The 18,994-nt window shown below is 45.1% G+C and overlaps 1 protein-coding gene across 1 annotated transcript in view; it reads left to right on the top strand.

The window, feature by feature from the left end:
* Positions 1–13,118: 13,118 nt before the first annotated feature.
* Positions 13,119–18,994, top strand: part of LOC147618648 (PAN domain-containing protein At5g03700-like) — a 37,134-nt gene continuing 31,258 nt past the window's right edge. The window contains exons 1-2 of the mRNA XM_086774352.1: positions 13,119–13,795; positions 13,906–14,643. Of these exons, the coding sequence (XP_086630478.1) occupies positions 13,119–13,795; positions 13,906–14,643 (1,415 nt within the window). The remainder of the gene's footprint in view (positions 13,796–13,905; positions 14,644–18,994) is intronic.

Below are 18,994 nucleotides of genomic sequence, written 5' to 3'. Positions count from 1 at the left end.
GCTACAGAGAATGGCTCAAAAACAAAGGGAAGTTCAGGTTGAAGCAAGGCCAATTGTGCATGGGGAGAGAAGAGCAAAAGGATCTTCTCCAGTAGTCCCAATGGTTTCTGATCAGCTCATGCAAGGTATTAATCATATGACTTAGCAGATGGAAAATTTGAAGTTAAATCTATTGCAAGGAGACAGAAATACCCCTAGGGTGGGAGATATAGTTGGTATGAGAGGCAGGGGAAGAGGAGACCTAAACATGAATGTTTAGTGTTTTAATTATATGGAAAGAGGTCATATATCTCCTTAGTGCCCTTATCCCAGGAGGATGGGAGGTGATGTTTATCCCTTGGCACCTAGGAGGGAAGAAAGGAAAGATGTTAGGAGGGCAGAAGAGATGCCTAATCAGCTGGTGCCACAGGTTTAGCAGCAACCAGTAAATGGACCAAGACAAGGAAAAGTTAACTTGATTGGAGTGGATGAAGAAGCATACATTTTAGTCAATAAAAGGAATAGAGGGGAATGTTGAAATATACAAGTGAATGGGTGTGTGTGCGGGAACAAGACCTTAGTAAGAGGCTGTAAAAGAGAGTCTGTAAATGAGTGAGTAGCACTGAAAAGGTGATAGGTATCTACTAGGAGAGAATAAAGGGTAGCATGAGAAGATCTAGGATGTGTGGAGATATTCTAGGAAAAGTGAAGAGGTGGAGAGAATCAAGCAAAAGAGGTGGAGTGAATCAAGGATGAGGTGTCCCCCCAGATGTAGGGCAGGTGGCACAAATCAAGGAACAAATCAGTGGAGCATATCATGGACAAACTTGTATCAATTGAGGCATTGGCCTAATGAGTAATTTGCTAGTTTTTGAGTATCGACGATGAGGATCTTGGGATACCAGCTATGAGAACACCTGGTGTAAAGAAGGCTATGGATGCCATGAATGCAAAGCTGCTCATGCCTACATTAAGCTATCAGTTAATTGCTCACTAATTTCATCTTAATCATCATCTAATCACTTGCTAATGATGTTGATTCTTGCATTTGATCCACCATATCTCATCACTTTGCTTGCATTTTAACTTGGTATCAGAGCCTAGCTTAGGATCCATCTAATTTATGAGCTTATTTATCTTGCTAATCATCCTATTAATTAGAATTAAGAGATAATCAAAATTTTAAGCTCTTTTCAACTAAACGAGGGGCTTGATCTCCCTCTAGCCTCAACATTAGGCAAAGAGGTCTTAGGCACATATAGCCAGCTCATCCACACTCCAGACCATCGCGTCAAATCATCAAATCCCCGCCGGCTCTCCTGATTTTTGTCGATTTTTGCAGGTGCCAGAGTTTTGAAGAAATTTATAGATGTTCTCTCTTACAAATGGAATTGTTCTAATTCCTCTTGGCCCTAGAGGTTTTAAAGGGTACTCTACATGCTGGTGATGTCAGATTTGTGAAATTCCTCAAGGAGAAGTGGCATCAAGCTCTGCATCAAATCTACAAGTAACTTTGGTAAAACAAATATGAAGCATTCAATGTTTGGTCAAATCTTTTGTTTCTTGGCTTGATCCTCTACTAGACTAAGTGCTATTTATGCCTTTGAAAGGATTTGAGCTCATTTGAACTCTAAGGCACCAGATCTGGCCTCCCCGCACACTCTGTTTTCTACACATAAAACAGGAGATTATTTCACTAAATCAGTATTAATCACTATATTTTGGTGCAATTGAGGGTTCAATTTTACCATTGGTATCTGATACAAATTTCTATCACTTCAGACTGCAATTCGGAGATGGTTTGATACTCCAACCATTCCGTACAAGATCAGCTACGCTTGGCTTTATGTAATTTTTGGTAAATTTATGCCAATAAATCTATTGTAATCATCATTTAACACCAGATTTGAGTTGTAAAAGGGTAGACACTGTCCTTGAATCTTGAATTGGATCAAGATGTAAGACCCCCTTCACATCATCATGAGCATGGCACAAGAAATTGCTAAATTTAATGGGGAGCAGTTTCATACATAGTAAACAAAGACCATGTATTTGCTCATGAGAAAAAATCTGTGGGGGCTAGTTAAGAGAAGAGATGAATGCCCAGAGGTGTTTGGGGAGAATGAGTGGAAGATCAGGAATGAGAAAGCATTAGGACTCATTGCACTCACATTAAATTATAAAATCATTCACCACATCACAGGGATATAACGGGCTAAAGATGCATGGGATGAACTCAATAAATTATTTGGCACTCAAGCAAAAAATTCAAAGATAAATCTGCTAATGCAATTCCATAAACTTGACATGAAGGAAAGTGAACCTCTAACCACACACTTGAACAAATATAAAAGCATTAAGCAACAATTGGCAGCCCAACCATTGGTAAGAAGGTAGAGGATGATGAGGCACTTAGCAGTGCTTCTGAAGAGTGTGGACAAAGGCGAATATGAAAACATTGTGGCAACCTTAAAGAATGTATTGGAATTGAAGCTACATGAGATAGAAGGAGCTCTACTAGAGCAAGAGACCAAGGTCAAAGAGAAGAAAGGGGTGGACCCAACAACTGGAGAGGAAAAAGCATTCTACACTCGAGGAGGATTCTCACGAGGACGGTAGGGGAGGAGGAAGGACCTTCACTTTGCCACGAGGACGGTAGGGGAGGAGAAAGGACCTTCACTTGCCACAGCTATGGGAAGCCAGGACACATGGCAAGAGACTACTATAGCAAACCTAGTGAAGAAGGATCGACATTGGCAAACTTTATGGAGACTCCTAAGGAAGTGGAGTCAGATCATATTTTCTGGGAGACAAAGAGAGAGAAACCCCACAATTTACTATCTAGACATGCTAACCTTAATGTGGCGCTTGAAAGAATGCGCCACAATGAGAGCATCTAATAAGGTTGCACACATGCATGATGAAGTTTCATAAGAGGGGTTGTTGGAATGTAGTCTCTTGGAATGTGCTAATAATCACTGTATGTGCCGAGATGGGGAAAGGTTAGAAATCACTGAACTATATGACATGCCCCTGTATAGACCTATTCAAATGGAATATTAAAGAATCTAGGACTACATGGGTAAACCCGGCTATATGGCACGAGTGGGAGATTTTTTTGCTAAGCATTTTCTAGCGAGTGCTTTTTGGGAATCAGACGAGTGGATTCCAAAAAGATACCCTCCCCCCCTCCATCAAGAGAGAGAGGGGAAAAGATAATTGGAGAGAGTTTCATGACATAATTATTTGAGAGGAAGAGGGCAATAGAGAGACAGCGAGTGAAATCAAAAAAATATGACACCACATCCTCTACATCGTGGTTATTTCTTTAAACTAAAAATAAAACTAAGTTCGTTCATGTACAACTTTCAAATACAGAAATGTGAAAACCATCATCTTTATTACTATGGGCCTTGCTTGTCCTCCAAGGAGAAGGCACAAAGTAAGCGAACAATGTTTATACCCTTTTGCACTTCCTCTAGTAAGACACGCTCAGATGATTCATCAATAAAACCATGGCTCACCATATTGCAATTAAGCCCACCACTTTGGCCTTCACTTGAGAAATAGCATCATTATTATTAGGAAGTGGAAAAGACGTGAGACCTTTCCATGCTTGTGCACCATCTATGGTCTTCTACTTGACCTCCACATTGGTGGCCTCTCTCTGGATACGTGTAGCAACAGCTTTAATGTGCTAATATTTGATGAGGCCATCATAAACAATATGAAGGACGTTTTAGGGTGGTGTACTCTACTAGCAAGGCTTTATGGCAATGGTGATTAACAAAGTGTTGTGGAACTTATGTCTATATTTATAAAAGTAGGAGAGGTGTACTCTACTTTTGCAACAAACAAAATAGAAAACAATTTATATCTTTTTTAATGTCAATAATAAAGGCATCTTTCCTCCAATTTCTACACCATAATAATAAAGGCATCTTTTGTGCTTTTTGGGAGAAGAGCGAGTATGTATTGGTTTTTTTTAAAATACATGCAATTTTAGATAAGGAGTTGTGTGTTTTGTGGAGCACCTTGACCCTCTCTCTTCTCCTCTCTAGCTAGTTGTTTCCCTCTCATTTTTGTAAGATTTCGAACCAATGAATGCTCATAACGTAAACACCATTCATCAATACATGACCACATTCTACAATACTATACTTGCTTGAAAATGCACAATCCATAGCGAGAGGGGAAAGAGGGGGGAGGGGGGCAGAAAGATATTGCACAATTAAACCCTCTACAATGAGGTTATTCCACCACACAGAGGTTACAAAAGTCCCAAAATACTATAGGTAAATTGATAATCTATGCATTCAATTGTCTAAATTAGGGTAGGTTCTCCTATGAGACAAGGCATTGTAAAGCTCAAGGTTTGATAGGATAGGTTGGTGCATAAACATATTCTCATTCTGGCTCAAGCTTAGCACACACAAATAAATGAAGTACAAGTGCTTGCTTGCCAGATACAATTTCTTATTGGTTTCTCTATCTGCAAAATCTGGACACGTACAACACAGTTCGTCTTTCACATGTAGATCATATTTTCCCATATGTGCATCATCCCCATGTGATTTGATCTTGAAAACTTCATACTTATGCTCCACTCTTTGCACTTCTTTACCACCATAGCTTTCATTTTCAAAGCTACCTTTATTGTTTTTCCACTTCCTTTGATATCGACGTGCGGTACTTGACTCTTATGCCATTTCGCATGCCTGAGCCACCAACCTCTATTAGTAGTGGACCCATATGTGTTAAACAGTCCTAAAATGAGATTGATCATGGTGATAGACATAGATTAAGCAACACCACACTAAGAACTCCATAAGAGAGAGAGATTGCACACTCAAGACACAAGCTCTATTGCATTCGCAAATGAACTATACAATGATATAAGCATTCTAGCCTTATCATATGAGACTAAGCAACATAATTAAGGTGGGATACTCAAGACACAAGCTCTATTGCATTCACAATGAACCATACAATGATATAGGCTTTCTAGCCCACTAAGAACTCCATAAGAGAGAGAGATTGCACACTCAAGACACAAGCTCTATTGCATTCGCAAATGAACTATACAATGATATAGGCTTTCTAGCCCTATCATAAGAGATTAAGCAACATAATTAAGGTGGATTATACCACACTAAGAACTCCATATAAGAGAGAGAGATTTCATACTCAAGACACAAGCTCTATTGCATTCACAATGAACCATACAATGATATAGGCTTTCTAGCCTTATCCCACTTTACACATCATCATACTCCTTTTCTACTCTTGTGGTCAACACTCACATACCATACAATATCACATGTGGCATTCTTATCTTACCACAATATCTTGCACCTCTAGGGTGCATTCACACACTCAACCAAATAACCCATTCATTTTATATTGCACATTTCAACACCCCTCCTCAATGTAAACTTAGGTGTGTGCATAAAATCTCTCCAATTGATTTGACCAACTCATCTCTCACCCCATCAATTTTAGCATTACCAATCTCAACACTCCTCCTCAATGCAAATTGGGTGTGAATGTGTCTATCATCCTAGACACAAAGTCCATTTTGAGCCGACTTGCTTACACTAGAACCACTGAGTCCGATTTGAACATAGAAGTTCAGATGGGAACGAACCCATGCGCATGCATCTCACACGTGCATCGCTCATGCACACATCATGACCACCATTTTGAGCTTCTCGGTGAGCTCGGGTACCCTCATACCAATGGGTGAGAACAAAAAATTCTCATTTTGAGTACACAGGCTCGGGCACGGTTGCCCTCATATACATGGGTGGAATACAATTTACAATCCTTTTTAAGGCTCTTTGTGGCTTGGGTTTGGCAAGGCACCCAAATATGTATACAAAATGAACCATGTGCCACTCATGGTCACTTGTTGTAGCTCACAACATGGCTACGTCAATATCTTTGCCATCTCTTGCCCATGGCTACGTCAATATTTTTGCCATCTCTTGCCCATATCACAACGAACTCCTCATGGCCCCATTGTGGTTCTTCATGACCACCAAAACACTAAACTTTATATTTCATTCCATGTATCCATGTAAATGAATTTACATCTCATATTAACACTTCCCTTATGGAGGACCTTTTAAACCATAATTTTAAGATTACCCCTTTTGGGTGTGCTTTGAACCACAAGAAAAAATATCCTCTCTTTTAAAAATTTTCTTCTCATTATCTTATGCCTGAGATAAGCTCTGCCACCACCACACAATTTGACTTTCTGGCATTTGCAACACCTTTTTCCTTTGTCTTTTACAGTAGCACCATTTGCTACCATATGTACCCAGTCTTCTCAGGTCTAATGCTTACTTCCATGTGCTGTTGGCGATGGTTGTGTTGTAGTTGGGGCCTCTTGTTGAGAGCGATCACCTAGGCAATGACCCCCCTGATATCTGCACTTGTAATGATGATGTCGTTGTCACTTGCTTTCACTGTGCAACCTATCCTTTCTCTCTCTCTGCTGCTCTGTCACCCGAGGTCGCCACACAGGAGCCACCGCCACCTTGCCTTGGTGTCAGTCAGCCTGCTACTAGAGGCGGAAGGTGCAATAGGTCTCCACTTTAGTGATACTATGGTCTTTCCAATTCCATGCTCTACTCTGTGAGGCGCAGTCTTGTTGCCATCAAATTTTCACAAGCCGTAGCTCTGAGTCGTCACCTCTCTCTATGATCAGCCATGCTAGAGCGTAGCCCTCATTCCTTTGTGCTGGGCCTTCTCTTTTTTTTTTGCATAGGAAAACTACCAAACTGCGGTCTGTCATCTTCTAGTAATGTAACCACCATTGTTGTTATTGCCTCTTTCGTTGAGTACAAGATCCTTCTTGTTCATCAGCCAAGCACTGTGTCTTGTAGTTTCTCGCATCTAGTAGTTTTTCCCACCACTGATCATTCTAGCTTGCCCACACATCTCTTTCATGGTCACTCTTTCTCTGAGGTGAGATGTAGCTATTGTGCTCTCTGTAGTCTTCTTTAGCTCCTGAGATTGTATTAAAAAATTTCTTGTATCATTACATTCTATTAATCCAGCGGTGATTTACATAAATCTTTTTTTCTCTCCATTTGTTTTGTGCTTGGATAGCACTTGAGTTTTTAAAAGCTTCAGATCTTTTTTGTTTTCTCTTTTCTATATCTCTAAGTATTTGAAGCATCTTGGATGACTTTAAGGTTTCTTTCCTGTGTAGTTGTTGGAGTATTCTATGGTAGAACCATTGGAATACTTCATGCATGCTGTTTGCTTTTCTCCTTCCTCCACCATGTTGTGTATGCCTGAAATATGCATTTCGTGCCATATAGTGTGACTTTTCCATCTCTCGAGTGTTCCAAGTACTAAGGTTTCCATACTTTCAAATAAAAAATGGCGTATGATTGTAGAGCACGTTAGTAGAATGGTTGCTTACACTGTTGCTCTCCATGGACTACTACGTGTACGGGTGAAGATAGGGTGATAATATCTTGCTTATACTATCAAGGGATTTATTAGAATTTCAATTCTAAGCACGAAATGTTTCATTAAAGAGCCCTATCTTGGTGTATAAGATACGAAAATAACTACTTTATGACAAGTTGACAAGAATTATATTAGAATAAGGTTATATTAGGATTCGAATTTATGAAAAGCTTGTAGCTATTCATAAATGCAAGAGTAGAATAATCACATCTTAAAATTCTTTTTTTTTCTTTTTGTACATTTCTTCTAGAGAGAGAAAATAAAAATTCGTGAATTTCTTGGAAGGCCCTACAAATGATCTCCAAAATGTCCTAATGCATATATACGCAGGTTAGCAGGCTGGTGGAGATGCATGCACAGGCTGCTGGGGCTAGTGGAGATGCATGTATATGTAGGTCAACAGGCTGCTGGGGCTAGTAGGTACGTGGACATGCAAGTTGTGTAAAGGGGGCGCCCATGCATGGGCAGTCACTTTTTTAATAAACACAGGCATGGGCAGTTGGTGCGTAATGGGGTACGCCCATTCAAGAGTGCACAAGGCACTTTTTGGCTGCCCACATGTTGGACACCCTTAGGCGGTGTGTAAAGACCCTTAGATCTATCTTTTGGTTTTACCACATTGGTGGATTCACATGAGGCTGCCATCTTTTCTCATCTCATGAGAAACATGGACCATTGATGGATGAAAGTTCTTTACACAAGGAGGACTTCTTTATAATGATTTTTTTTCATCTTTTCCTTTGTTTTTGTTTTTCTTGTTTTTCCACTCACAAAGAGTGTGAACACATATGCATAGAAAATGGCACAGGAAATTTCTCAAAGAAATAGTAACGAAAGAATAGAAGAAAGAATCGCTTTTGCACGACTAGAGTTGCCGCCTTGATGAGACGCCCAATGAAAAAAAGTAGTCCACTACTGCTTCTTTAATGCCGCCACCACCAGTGCACAACTCACCGCCATACACCACCACGTCTTGTTTGAAGCTGGCCGTCGAGTGCTACTATTGTGCAGAGTTCCTCGCTTGCTACTTGCAGGGTCCTCAAGTTCTCAGTGCGTTGCCTCGGGTTCTCAGAGAAATAAGAACCAATCACCACACGATGGAAAGAACCAATCACCACACGATGGAGAGCCTCGATGTCTTCACACAGAAAAAGAAGAAGGAAATAGCCAGTTGCTTCCCTTTGAGCCTGCAATGCCGTTTGCAGTTGGCCATCCTTGCATCTCGACATCTTGGTTTGCCCAAAACCTCGCTTGCCAGCTGATGTTGATCCTTCTCAAAGCTAAGATCTTTACTTACTGCTGGAGAAGGTTAACACTTAGTTTATTGAATGCTCTGAGTACTTAGGTTGAGATGGTGCTACTAGAGGTCATTGTCGTCAACAAAGAGAGTGCTCAAAGACTCACTTCTATATTGCTCTCCAAAGGAGTACACCACGAAGGCTAAAACACGGAAGGATCTACCCACATAGGGTGTAGGGGTATTTATACATCAAGCCAAGGGGAGGGGGCGCCTATATCAAGTGGACATGCCACTTGTCTCGACAAGATCATCCTCTACCACATATCCAAAAGGTGCCTAAGATATCTAAGATCACCTTGGACCACTATGATTAATCATATCATAGACCCATAGCTTACAAAGTATTAAAACCACCCACCTAAGGTAGTGTGCCTACAACTAATGTAGATCACATCTTTCAATGATATGTTCATATTGCAATAGGATAGGTATAAACTCTTTTATCATGGCTTTATCCAGCATGGACAAACATCTAATACTACTATGTTTACAAACATCTTAAGTAAAGCTCGTAAATCTTTTATGCACCTCAAAGAAAAGGGACCTAGATTGGATGCCCTTATGGAAGCATGGACAACAACATCTAAAGTGCAAGAACTCTACAAGAAGCTCACAACAGAGAAAAGGAACCTAGATCGGATGCCCTTGTGGAAGCATGGACAACAACATTTTTGAAGTGCAGGAGCTCTACAAGAAGCTCACACCAGAGAAAGCGGTAGACCTTACAAACAAGAACATGCTAGAGGTGAAAGTAACAACAACCATTGGGATATGGAGAGCTTTTGGCATCATTGAAGAGGAAAAGGAGGATCCTCATTGAGTAGAAGTTGCCACCTTCATTGCAAATTTAGGGTGGACAGGGAAGGCTAAGATGATAGTTGAGGCCCAAAATGCTTTCATATATTGTTACATGTGTTCAACATATTCGTAAGTGTTTTGTCATAATATTCTACAATTTTATAATTTTTCTTTGAAATCTAATGGAAGTTGCATCTCTCTATGGTGTCTTTGTGAAGAAGTAGCAATGATAGTGGTCCATGGAAGTAAAGAACATTGTGTATGCCCTTGCTTTCATGTGTTGTTACGTGTGCTCAACATCTTGTAGGCTAGAGTTTGTCATGTAATTCTGTGGTCTTGTAAATTTTCTTAGAAATACAATACAAGTTTTAAATCATAAGATGGTGTCTTTGTAAATGAGTTGTAATGAACATTGTATACACACATGCTTTCAAGTATTGTTGCGTGTGTTCAACATCTCATAGGTGTTTGCCATATAATGACGTGGTCTTGTAAATTTGCTTTGGAATATAATGGAAGTTTTAGATCATAATATGGTGTCTTTGGTAAATGAGTTGTAATGATAGTGGCCCATGGTGTCTAGTGCGAAACATCTCATAGGTGTGACAATAGAGGAAGAGGAGTAGACGGATACAAGAAGCGTAGAGAGAGAAACCTCTCACCTCAACACTAAAAAGCGCTTGCTAAAAAAATGCTCACCAAATAAATACACCTCGCACGAGATAGTGATTTGGTGGGTAGCAAACCAGGGTAAACCATACACACTATAAAGCAAGTCACATGCATTGCTAATGATAACAACATACAAATCTGTGATTACTTGCATTATGGGTTTGGCGCCTCATCTTGATTGGGCTACTTCCTATATTCAACACTTGTATCTCCGCATTCTTGATTTCAAACACATACATAGGGGTCTTGTTAGGACTCGATCGCCATCACCCTTGCCATCTTCGGGCTTCTTGCCACTACATGGCTTGCCCAATTTCCGGTCATCATCCCTATCATCGCTGGTCTTCTTCCTTCTCTGTTAAAAACAGAACCATGCACAAGTTAAAAGCAATTTGACTGAAATCAGCATTGTCAAACCTTGTGCTTCGTATACCCACTTGTGTTTTGTAGCCCTCGTAAATTCCTCTTCCAATCTTTTTCAATTTTCACATCCCTTTGTGACATGTATTTGCGCATTGCTCTCTCCACAAATTGTCACGTAAACGTCTCCTTTGACCCCAAGCGATTTATCTTTGGAATGCACTCCCAAACCAGCTCTGCCTTTGCATACTGCCCTCTTTGGAACTTCTTGCAATTATTGGCAAATTTCCTATCAGCATCCACAAAGTGCTCCTTGGAGCGTCTTTCGGATGACTCTGGATTGATATGCGACTGCTCCTCCTTACACGGCCGCCCTGTTTTTAGCCTTGGCACATTTACGGTACTGCCATGCTTTGCCTTCAAGTGCAGCTCCATGCGAGATCTCTTCAAAATGTGTAGGTTTCATGATGGGCAAGCCTCGTCTACTCGGCATAGGAGGGCTATCCTGCCATCCTCCATTTGAACACCTCAATGTAAGCAGCGTGCCCGCTTAGCTGCAGAATGGAAAGCTCACGTTCCTTTTCATGCTTGACTAGGTCCTGTATCTACTGGTGCAGTACTAGGGCATGTCCATCTTTCTTAGCCTCATCATTTGGCCCTTTGTTCTCCTACACCGATTTCTTAATGGCCATCTCCTCATGCTGCACAGGATCCATTGCCCCCCTCACGTGCGGTTTGACTGGCAATTTTGAGGTGTTGCCTTCCCTCCTCCCTTTGGAGTCTCTGTAGAGTCTCTTCATTCCCATGGGTGGGTGGTGACTCGTGGGCCGTCGTTATCTTAGGCGCTTTGCATGTCGCGTTTGCTCGTGCAAGATACTTGCTAGATTTCACCCCTTTCGGGAGGAATCTCTGCCTAAGGCACCAACTCCTTAATGGCCATCTCCTCATGCTGCAGAGGATCCACTACCGCCCTCGCACGCCGTTTGAGTGGCAATTTTGGTGCTTTGCAAGATGTTGCCTTCCCTTCTCCCTTTCGAGTCTCTGCAAACTCCTCTTTCTTCAATCCCATGGGTGGGTGGTGATTCCTCTTTCTTCGTTATCTTAGGTGCTTTGCATGTCGCCTTTGTTGGTGCAAGTGACTTGCTAGATTTCACCCCTTCCCCTTTCGGAGTTTTGGGAGGAATCTCTGCCCGAGGCTCTTCTATTCCCTGTAGTTGCCCTCCTTTTTTGGAATGGAGACCCTGGTACGCCATGTCTTGGACCACCACAAAGGCATTCACTGTTGCATGTAGCCACTCTCCTATTCCCTACGATTGCCCTCCTTTCTTGGAGCTCTGCCTTAGCTCGATTCCCTCTGCGAACCCACAGTGAACCCCTCCTCTTCGCACAGATATGGCCGGTGAATCACCTGCCCTCTCTCAAATGCCCAAGTTCCCGCGTTTCACATCAATGAACACTCGGACACCAGCACGCCAAATGCCACGTGACCTCGCCTTGGTTTACTGACATAGTAAACCAGGCAAGGTCTAAATTTGATGTCTAAATTTGATGCCTGTTTTTCTGTCATCAAGGGCCATTTTGCCTGTCAAAAAAGGTAGTTGAAAAAAATTCCAGTCAATCGACAAGCCCGAGAAAAAAATTTGCCTGTCATAAAAAATTTGGGGTAAAGCAAAAAAGAGGAGAGCTATGCCATTAGAGTGATTTTTGGATTGCACAACTTTGATGATTGTTCACATTTTTTGTCTTTTGTCCGAGGTTTATTGTGATCTAGTGGTTTTTTATTTGATATCTTTTGATGATTAGGGATTTTGCACTGGCAAGATATGCATGAATGTGATTTTAAAGAGAGCCGGTCCGTAGGTTATTCTCTATTTTATGTGTCTTCTTTTTATGGTATCTGTGTTGATATAAATTTACCTGTCATTTGACAAGAACTTTTTTGTTGAAGCCTGTCAAGCGAAAGGCGGAAAAAAAAATTGCCTGTCATAAAAAATTTCATAGGCACCCGTCAAATTTAGGCCCTAAAACCAGGGCTCGTTTTTAACATCAATCCTAGTCCGCACGTGTAGAAGGTGCCGGCCATCTGGACGGTGGAGATATATCATAAGTTTGCGCTATTGTCGATCACCCTAACACCCTTTTTGCCCTTGTTTACTAAAATAGTAAGCTAAGGTCCATTTTTAGAACCTCAGATCCGACGACCCTCGTCACTCCGAAAATCGGGCTGGGACTTCACCATCACCGATCGCATGTCTCTAGCTTCATTCAATTCCCGTGTGGTTTAGTGACGAGGTTGGGAAAACTACTTAGACTAGTTCAAAGTCACCAAAGGTCCTAGATTTCATGTAGTACAAGAGATTAAGGTAAGTTTCGGATAGTGTTGGATGCTGATGCTAGGTGTGGTAACGGATTGAACCATATTGAAGACGCTAGCCTGTTTTTGGGTAGGCTTTAATGCAAGCGTTTCTAACAAGTCGTCACACCTTCAAGCACACCTTCACGCTGCTAGGGTTTCTTCCTCATGGCAGCTACGCACCTGCTTCTTCTCTCTCTCTTGGCATTTTTCCTCTCCTCTGTCTCACAAGCCTATGGCATCCCTTTGCACCCAGGTTGGAGCTTCTCTACTGACCTCTTCCTGTCCTCCCCTTTGCCTCGCAATGCTTACTCCTCACCTTCCATTAGCCTCTTTACACCGTTATTAAGCTCCATCAAATTCTCCTCTGGCAAAGGCTTTTCACTTGGTTTCTTCAGTTTGTTCGATTCTCCAAAGCCATCACCCACCAGTATTTTCCTCACAATTTGCTTGGGAACCAACAAGACTGACTCAGAGGGCAGATCCTTTGCTGTGCCAGTATGGAATTTGGATAGCCAGAGGCCATTGAAGCAGGTAGGGACATCAGGGTTTGTTTCTCTTGGTGTGAACTCTACCAACAAGGACTTGGTTCTCAGAGATGGAGATGGGGGTGTGCAAGAGAATGGCAACTGGGCTATGTACAACTCCAACAACGAGGTGATATGGCAAAGCTTTGATCATCCAAGTCATGTTCTCTTGCAAGGACAAACCCTGGCCCTGGGGAAGAAACTAGTGAGCAACAACTCTGTTTTCACAGCTGAGATGATGCCAGGGGGTATGCTTTTCTATATGAATTCTGAAGCACCTGCCCCCTTGGCATACTGGGCAGTTCCTATCAACCTGAGGTTATAATCCCTTTGATCTCCTTTGCTTGTTCACCAGCAATCAAAGGTTTCATCCAACCCTATGCTACCTTAGAGGGGGGAAATTTAACAGTCCTAGGGGGTTGCTCTAGTTACCAACGGTCAAATTTTGCCAACACTTTCTTGAACTCAACTTTCAAATCGGACTTCTTAATGCTAGCCAACAATGGGTACGCAGCAGGTTTCACTTACCTTCATCAACAGGGAGCCAATTACCTCTTCTCAGTTCAATCCGATAAGAGCTATTGCCTGGCCCCGAACTCGTGCGGAGCGTATGGGATCTGTTCTGAGTACTTGATTGGCATGCCACACACGTGCCACTGCCCAATATCATCACAAGATAACCCCGATTTTTTGATTGATCCAGAATTTGTCAATGCATTTAACCCCATCAGTCCCTCTGATCCCTCTCAAGGTTGCAAGCGTGCCATCCCATTGCAATGCCCAGCTAGAAATGCTAAGTATACTCTAATTGAGATCAAGAAGACCACCCTCTCATCCATCCATCCTTTCTTTGAAACCACCTTCATGCTCAATACACTCCCTCTTCCTGAATGCATCGCCCGCTGCACTTCTAATTGCTCTTGCTCTGGCTTCCTCTATCACCATGGCACCTCCTACTGCTTACCCTTCAGTGATACAACAGGCTTGTCTAAAGTCTCATTCGTTGCCTTAGATAATCCGGATTTCTCTACCTATATCAAATTACCGTTCTCTTCCTCAAGAGCTCGTATCAACCACTCTAATCACTCGGTAAAGGCAGTGGTGTATGCCACTGCTGCAGTCACCTTGGTGATAATCACTTGCTTAATCGTCATAATGATACGGAGGTACAGGTCAAGGGACATGGATAGCTTGGAGTCGGCGATGGATGAAGAAGACCTACAAGAGGTACACAAGGCACTTTTGTTTTTTTTTTCCGAGAAAAGATCCTTTCATTAGTTATGTAAAAAAACGCCCGTAGGGCTACAAAAGAGATCTCTCCTGCTCCTAACAGAGAGAAGAGCAGTGAATACATCATGGCAGCCCGGGAGACTCTCCCTAGGTGCTGCAAAATACAAAAATCAGTCTAAAGGACTGAACGGCTAAATCATACAATGGGAGGGGGGAAGAGCCAAACAGGAGGCCTGTAGTGCCAACGGGGGGATCCCGTGTGTAGGGTGTAGAACGGGCCGCAGCGCCAAGTGGTATGAAAGGCCTGGCGCCGTAAGATCGCCTCATCCGAGTCTCCCCGGATGCGGTCGTACTGTCCTCGCAGGGTGTGGATCAACTCCTGCCAAATCCCTCGAACAGTCTCTGCTGGTGGCTCCAATCTCCCCTCAAAGGCCGTGAAGCACCGGGCCCTCCAGGTGAACCAGATGGTGAGGCTGCTGAGGAGCTCCCATCGTAAATCCCTCTCCTGTGTCCAGCTGGCGGACGAGTAATCCGGTGCCGGAACCAGGCGAGGCTGGCCCCTAATAAAGCTGATGGCCTGACTGCCCTGCTCCATCTCATAGCCCATAGCAGGCCCTGACGAAGTCGACCAAGCAGCGGCACCCCACGTAAACATACCCTCTGGAGAGAGGGGGGCCAGAATACGCAGCATCCGCAGCCAAATCTGCTGAGCCTGAGGGCAGTCCCAAAGGCAATGTCGCTGTGTCTCCATAGGGTGGCCGCATCGGACGCAGGCCGCCGGGAGACCGCTGTAAACAAGCCAAGTGCCAACTGCTGAGCCCCTGTGGGCGACCAGCCACTGAAAAGCTGAGATCCTGCGGGCCTGTCGACTAGCCCAGAGCCGAGCCCAGAAATCCTCCAGGAACTCCTGTGATAGTCCCTGCAATCGCCAATGCCCCGATGCCGCTGGAGAAACCGTCCTCCTCGCCGTCAAGATATGCCGTCCCAGCCGAACAGTATACTGGAAAAATGTGATCTCTGTGGCCTCAAGGGATGCATAAGGATCATGCCACTCGTACTCTCCGGGGTCCCACTGCAGCCGGGCCAAGGGGCGCGCTGCATATGCCCATATGCGCCAATCCGGGAGCACGTCAGCAGGGTCGGGGTCAATATGCCACTTCCGAGAAGCGGCAGCCACTACCCGAATCCTCTGAAAGGTGCACTCTGCAACCAAAGGCGACTCCACCTCCACTCTCTGGAGTCGGCCCTCATCCTGAATCTCATAATAGAGGCATCTGCCATCCTCAGTGCTAGCTCTGACAGCAATCAGGATCTCCAACTGTGTGAAGGCACCCATCCACCGTGGGGCCACTGGCTCGAGAGGTGTGAACCACTCCTCTGTAAGTGCCTCCCGAATATCATCCCTCATAATCAACCCCCCTCTGAAGTGACTCAGCCTCTCCACCTGGGTCTCCTCTGGTAGACTGCAGAAAGCCTGCCAGTCTCCAAAACTACGAGCTGGGCCTGCCGCTAAAGGTCCCCAGGCTAGACGAGGCCGAGAACCCAGCATATGACCCTGCTCTGTACGAACCGCTGGGCTCCAGATGAGCGGCTGCCTGGCCCGCTCCTCAACACAAGACGGAGGCCGCTGAGAGAGCCCCGGTCTCAGTAGCTCCCAAGCTCGCAGGATACTCAAAGCAAATCTGTCCTCCCATCCTCTACTGAGGCCTGTCCTCCTCATCTCTATGAATATCCAACGAATCTCTGGTGCCCAAGTACCCCCTGCAGGAGGCGCCCGGGCCTGCAGTCGCTGCAAGAGGAGCTCTTTCCAAGGCTCAGCGCCTGGAAGCAACCCCCGAACAATAAGCTTCCCCAATAAGGCTCTACTCTGATCGACTGGATCTATAATGCCCAAACCGCCCTGAGCCAACGGAAGTGTAATAACTGCCCATGCAACCTTTGCCCGGGCTGGCTGACCGTCCCGCCCAGACCACAGAAAGTTCCTGATCAGCCTCTGTACCTGGCTGATGCAAGAGCTCGAGAAAATCCAGCAAGACGTAATGTACCACATAGTCGCTAACAGCACCTGATTTGCCACCACCACCCTCCCAGCCAAGGATAGTCGAGCTGTACTCCAATACAATAGCTTCTTCCGAATGCTCAGAAGAAGCGGGGCAATCTGCTGCTCGGGTGACAAATCGAGGCCAATCTGGCATCCCAAATACCGCACTGCTGTGCCGGAAGGAATCCATCTAAAACCGGGGTCCGGACTCCATGCCGGAGTGGGAGCACTATTGATCCAAAAGGCCACTGTCTTGCGACAATTGATCAATGCTCCCGAAGCTGCACTAAAAACCTGGAGCGACTGCTCTGCCCGAATAAGATTGGCCTCTTGGCCATGCAAAAATAAGCCCGTGTCGTCTGCAAACTCTGCATCAAGCAAATCCTCCCCCCGGACTGGGAGCTGAAGTCCTCTCAAACCAACCTCCTCTGCCGTCAAATACATACTCATAGCCTCCGCAAAGAAGAGAAAAAGGAAAGGGGCGAGAGGACACCCCTGACGGACTGATCTGGTCAGCTCAAAACTCGGCCCCCGACCTCCTGCAATCAGCACCTGGCTGCGAGCTGTGGAATACAAAGCTGCCACCCCTCTGATCCATCCTGGCTCAAAGCCCAGGCGCAGCATAGTGCCCTCTAAGAATCCCCAATCAACTCTATCGTATGCCTTCTCAAAATCGAGAAGCATCACGACCAAGTCCTCGCCAAGAAACCTAGCTCGGGCCGTCGCCTCCCAAAAAGTAAAGATGTTGTCAAGGATACTGCGCTCCTTGACAAATCCTGTCTGAGTAGCATGAATCAACTCCCCCAGGAAGGGCTGGATCCTCAAACTCAAGGCCTTTGCCAAGACCTTGTATACAGTATTGAGGATCGTAATAGGCCTCCAATGCCGAATGTCATCCGATACTCCCTCCCCCTTGGGGATAAGATAGATCAAGCCCTCTGAAAAGCTCTGCGGCATCACCCCAGTGTCCAAAACATGCTGAAAGCCCCTGCGGAGGCCTGGCCCCAAAAGGTCCCAATAGCGCATAAAAAAGGCCGGCGTCAGTCCGTCCTCCCCTGGGCAACTATGTCGCGGCAGGACCCTCAAGGCCTCGGCAAGCTCAATCTCTGACAGAGGCGCACCTAGAACTGTGCGCATATGGTCTGTGACCCTCCTCTGCACATGGGCCCACACTGTCTGTCTGCATACATCTCGATCCTCAGTGGCTGGCTCCGCTGAAAGCAAGTCACGATAAAAAGCAGTGGCAATGGCTCTGATCTCCCCGAGCTCAGTAGCTATCGATCCATCCGGTCTACCAAGCTGGCGAACCCCTGCTCGCGCATGACGGGGTCCAGTGATCTCAAAAAACTCCCCAGTCACTCGATCACCAAGCTGCGTCCACTGAGAGGCCTGACGACGATAATAAAACTCATGTCTCTGCTCCTCTGCCTCTCTAACCTCCTGGCGTGCCTGGCTTAGCTGGGACGCCACCCACTCACATGCAGGCTGCTGCTCCTGAAGGCGCTGTAGCGAAGCAAGGCTGCGCCTCAGCCGTTGCTCCCGCTCGCGAATCTCTCCCAGTCGTGTCAAAGCTGCAGCGTGAAGAAAAGAGCTAAGATCAATGAGTCCCTGGGCACACTGGCCCGCTGCATCCTGGTCAGAGCACTGACTATCATGCCAGATCCTCTCAATGTCCTCAGCGAGACTGGGGTCTGCAAGTACCCTCTCTGGGATCCTCAACTGCAAGCTGGGCTCCCGTGTCCCCTCCTCCAAAGTCAGTATAACTGGCGCATGATCTGAAAATGAGGTGCCAGCAAGAATGCCGACGGAGCCCCCTCGCTCCCCCAACCAATCGCCCACATAAAAGCGATCAATCCGAGATAGATTAGTCCCTCCCTGCCGGCGATCCGACCGAGAGAAACTAAGACTGTCCTGAGACCGGGAGAAAGCCCCATGCTGCCATGCATCAGTGATCCTCAATGTCATACAAAACCGGTCCCAAGCTGCAAGCTCCGTGCCGTGCACTGTAACATGACTGCCTCCCACCCTATCTGCCGGGTCCTCAAGCATGTTGAAGTCTCCCCCAACACACCAATGTGCGGCCTCTGGCAATGCATCTGTAACCTGAGTCCAGAACTCTGCTCTGGCACTAGCATGATTGGGCGCATAGATGTTGAGCACACCCAATAGCTCATCATGCATCCTCAGAATGACATACTGTGCTCTACCAGGCACAATGATCCCTCGATCCACAATGGCCTGCCGCC

The sequence above is a fragment of the Cibotium barometz genome, chromosome 34 (genome assembly GCF_041138505.1).
Source record: "Cibotium barometz isolate CiBa-2024 chromosome 34, ASM4113850v1, whole genome shotgun sequence".
Taxonomy (NCBI): domain Eukaryota; kingdom Viridiplantae; phylum Streptophyta; class Polypodiopsida; order Cyatheales; family Cibotiaceae; genus Cibotium; species Cibotium barometz.
This window is presented reverse-complemented; position numbering and strand designations above follow the sequence as displayed.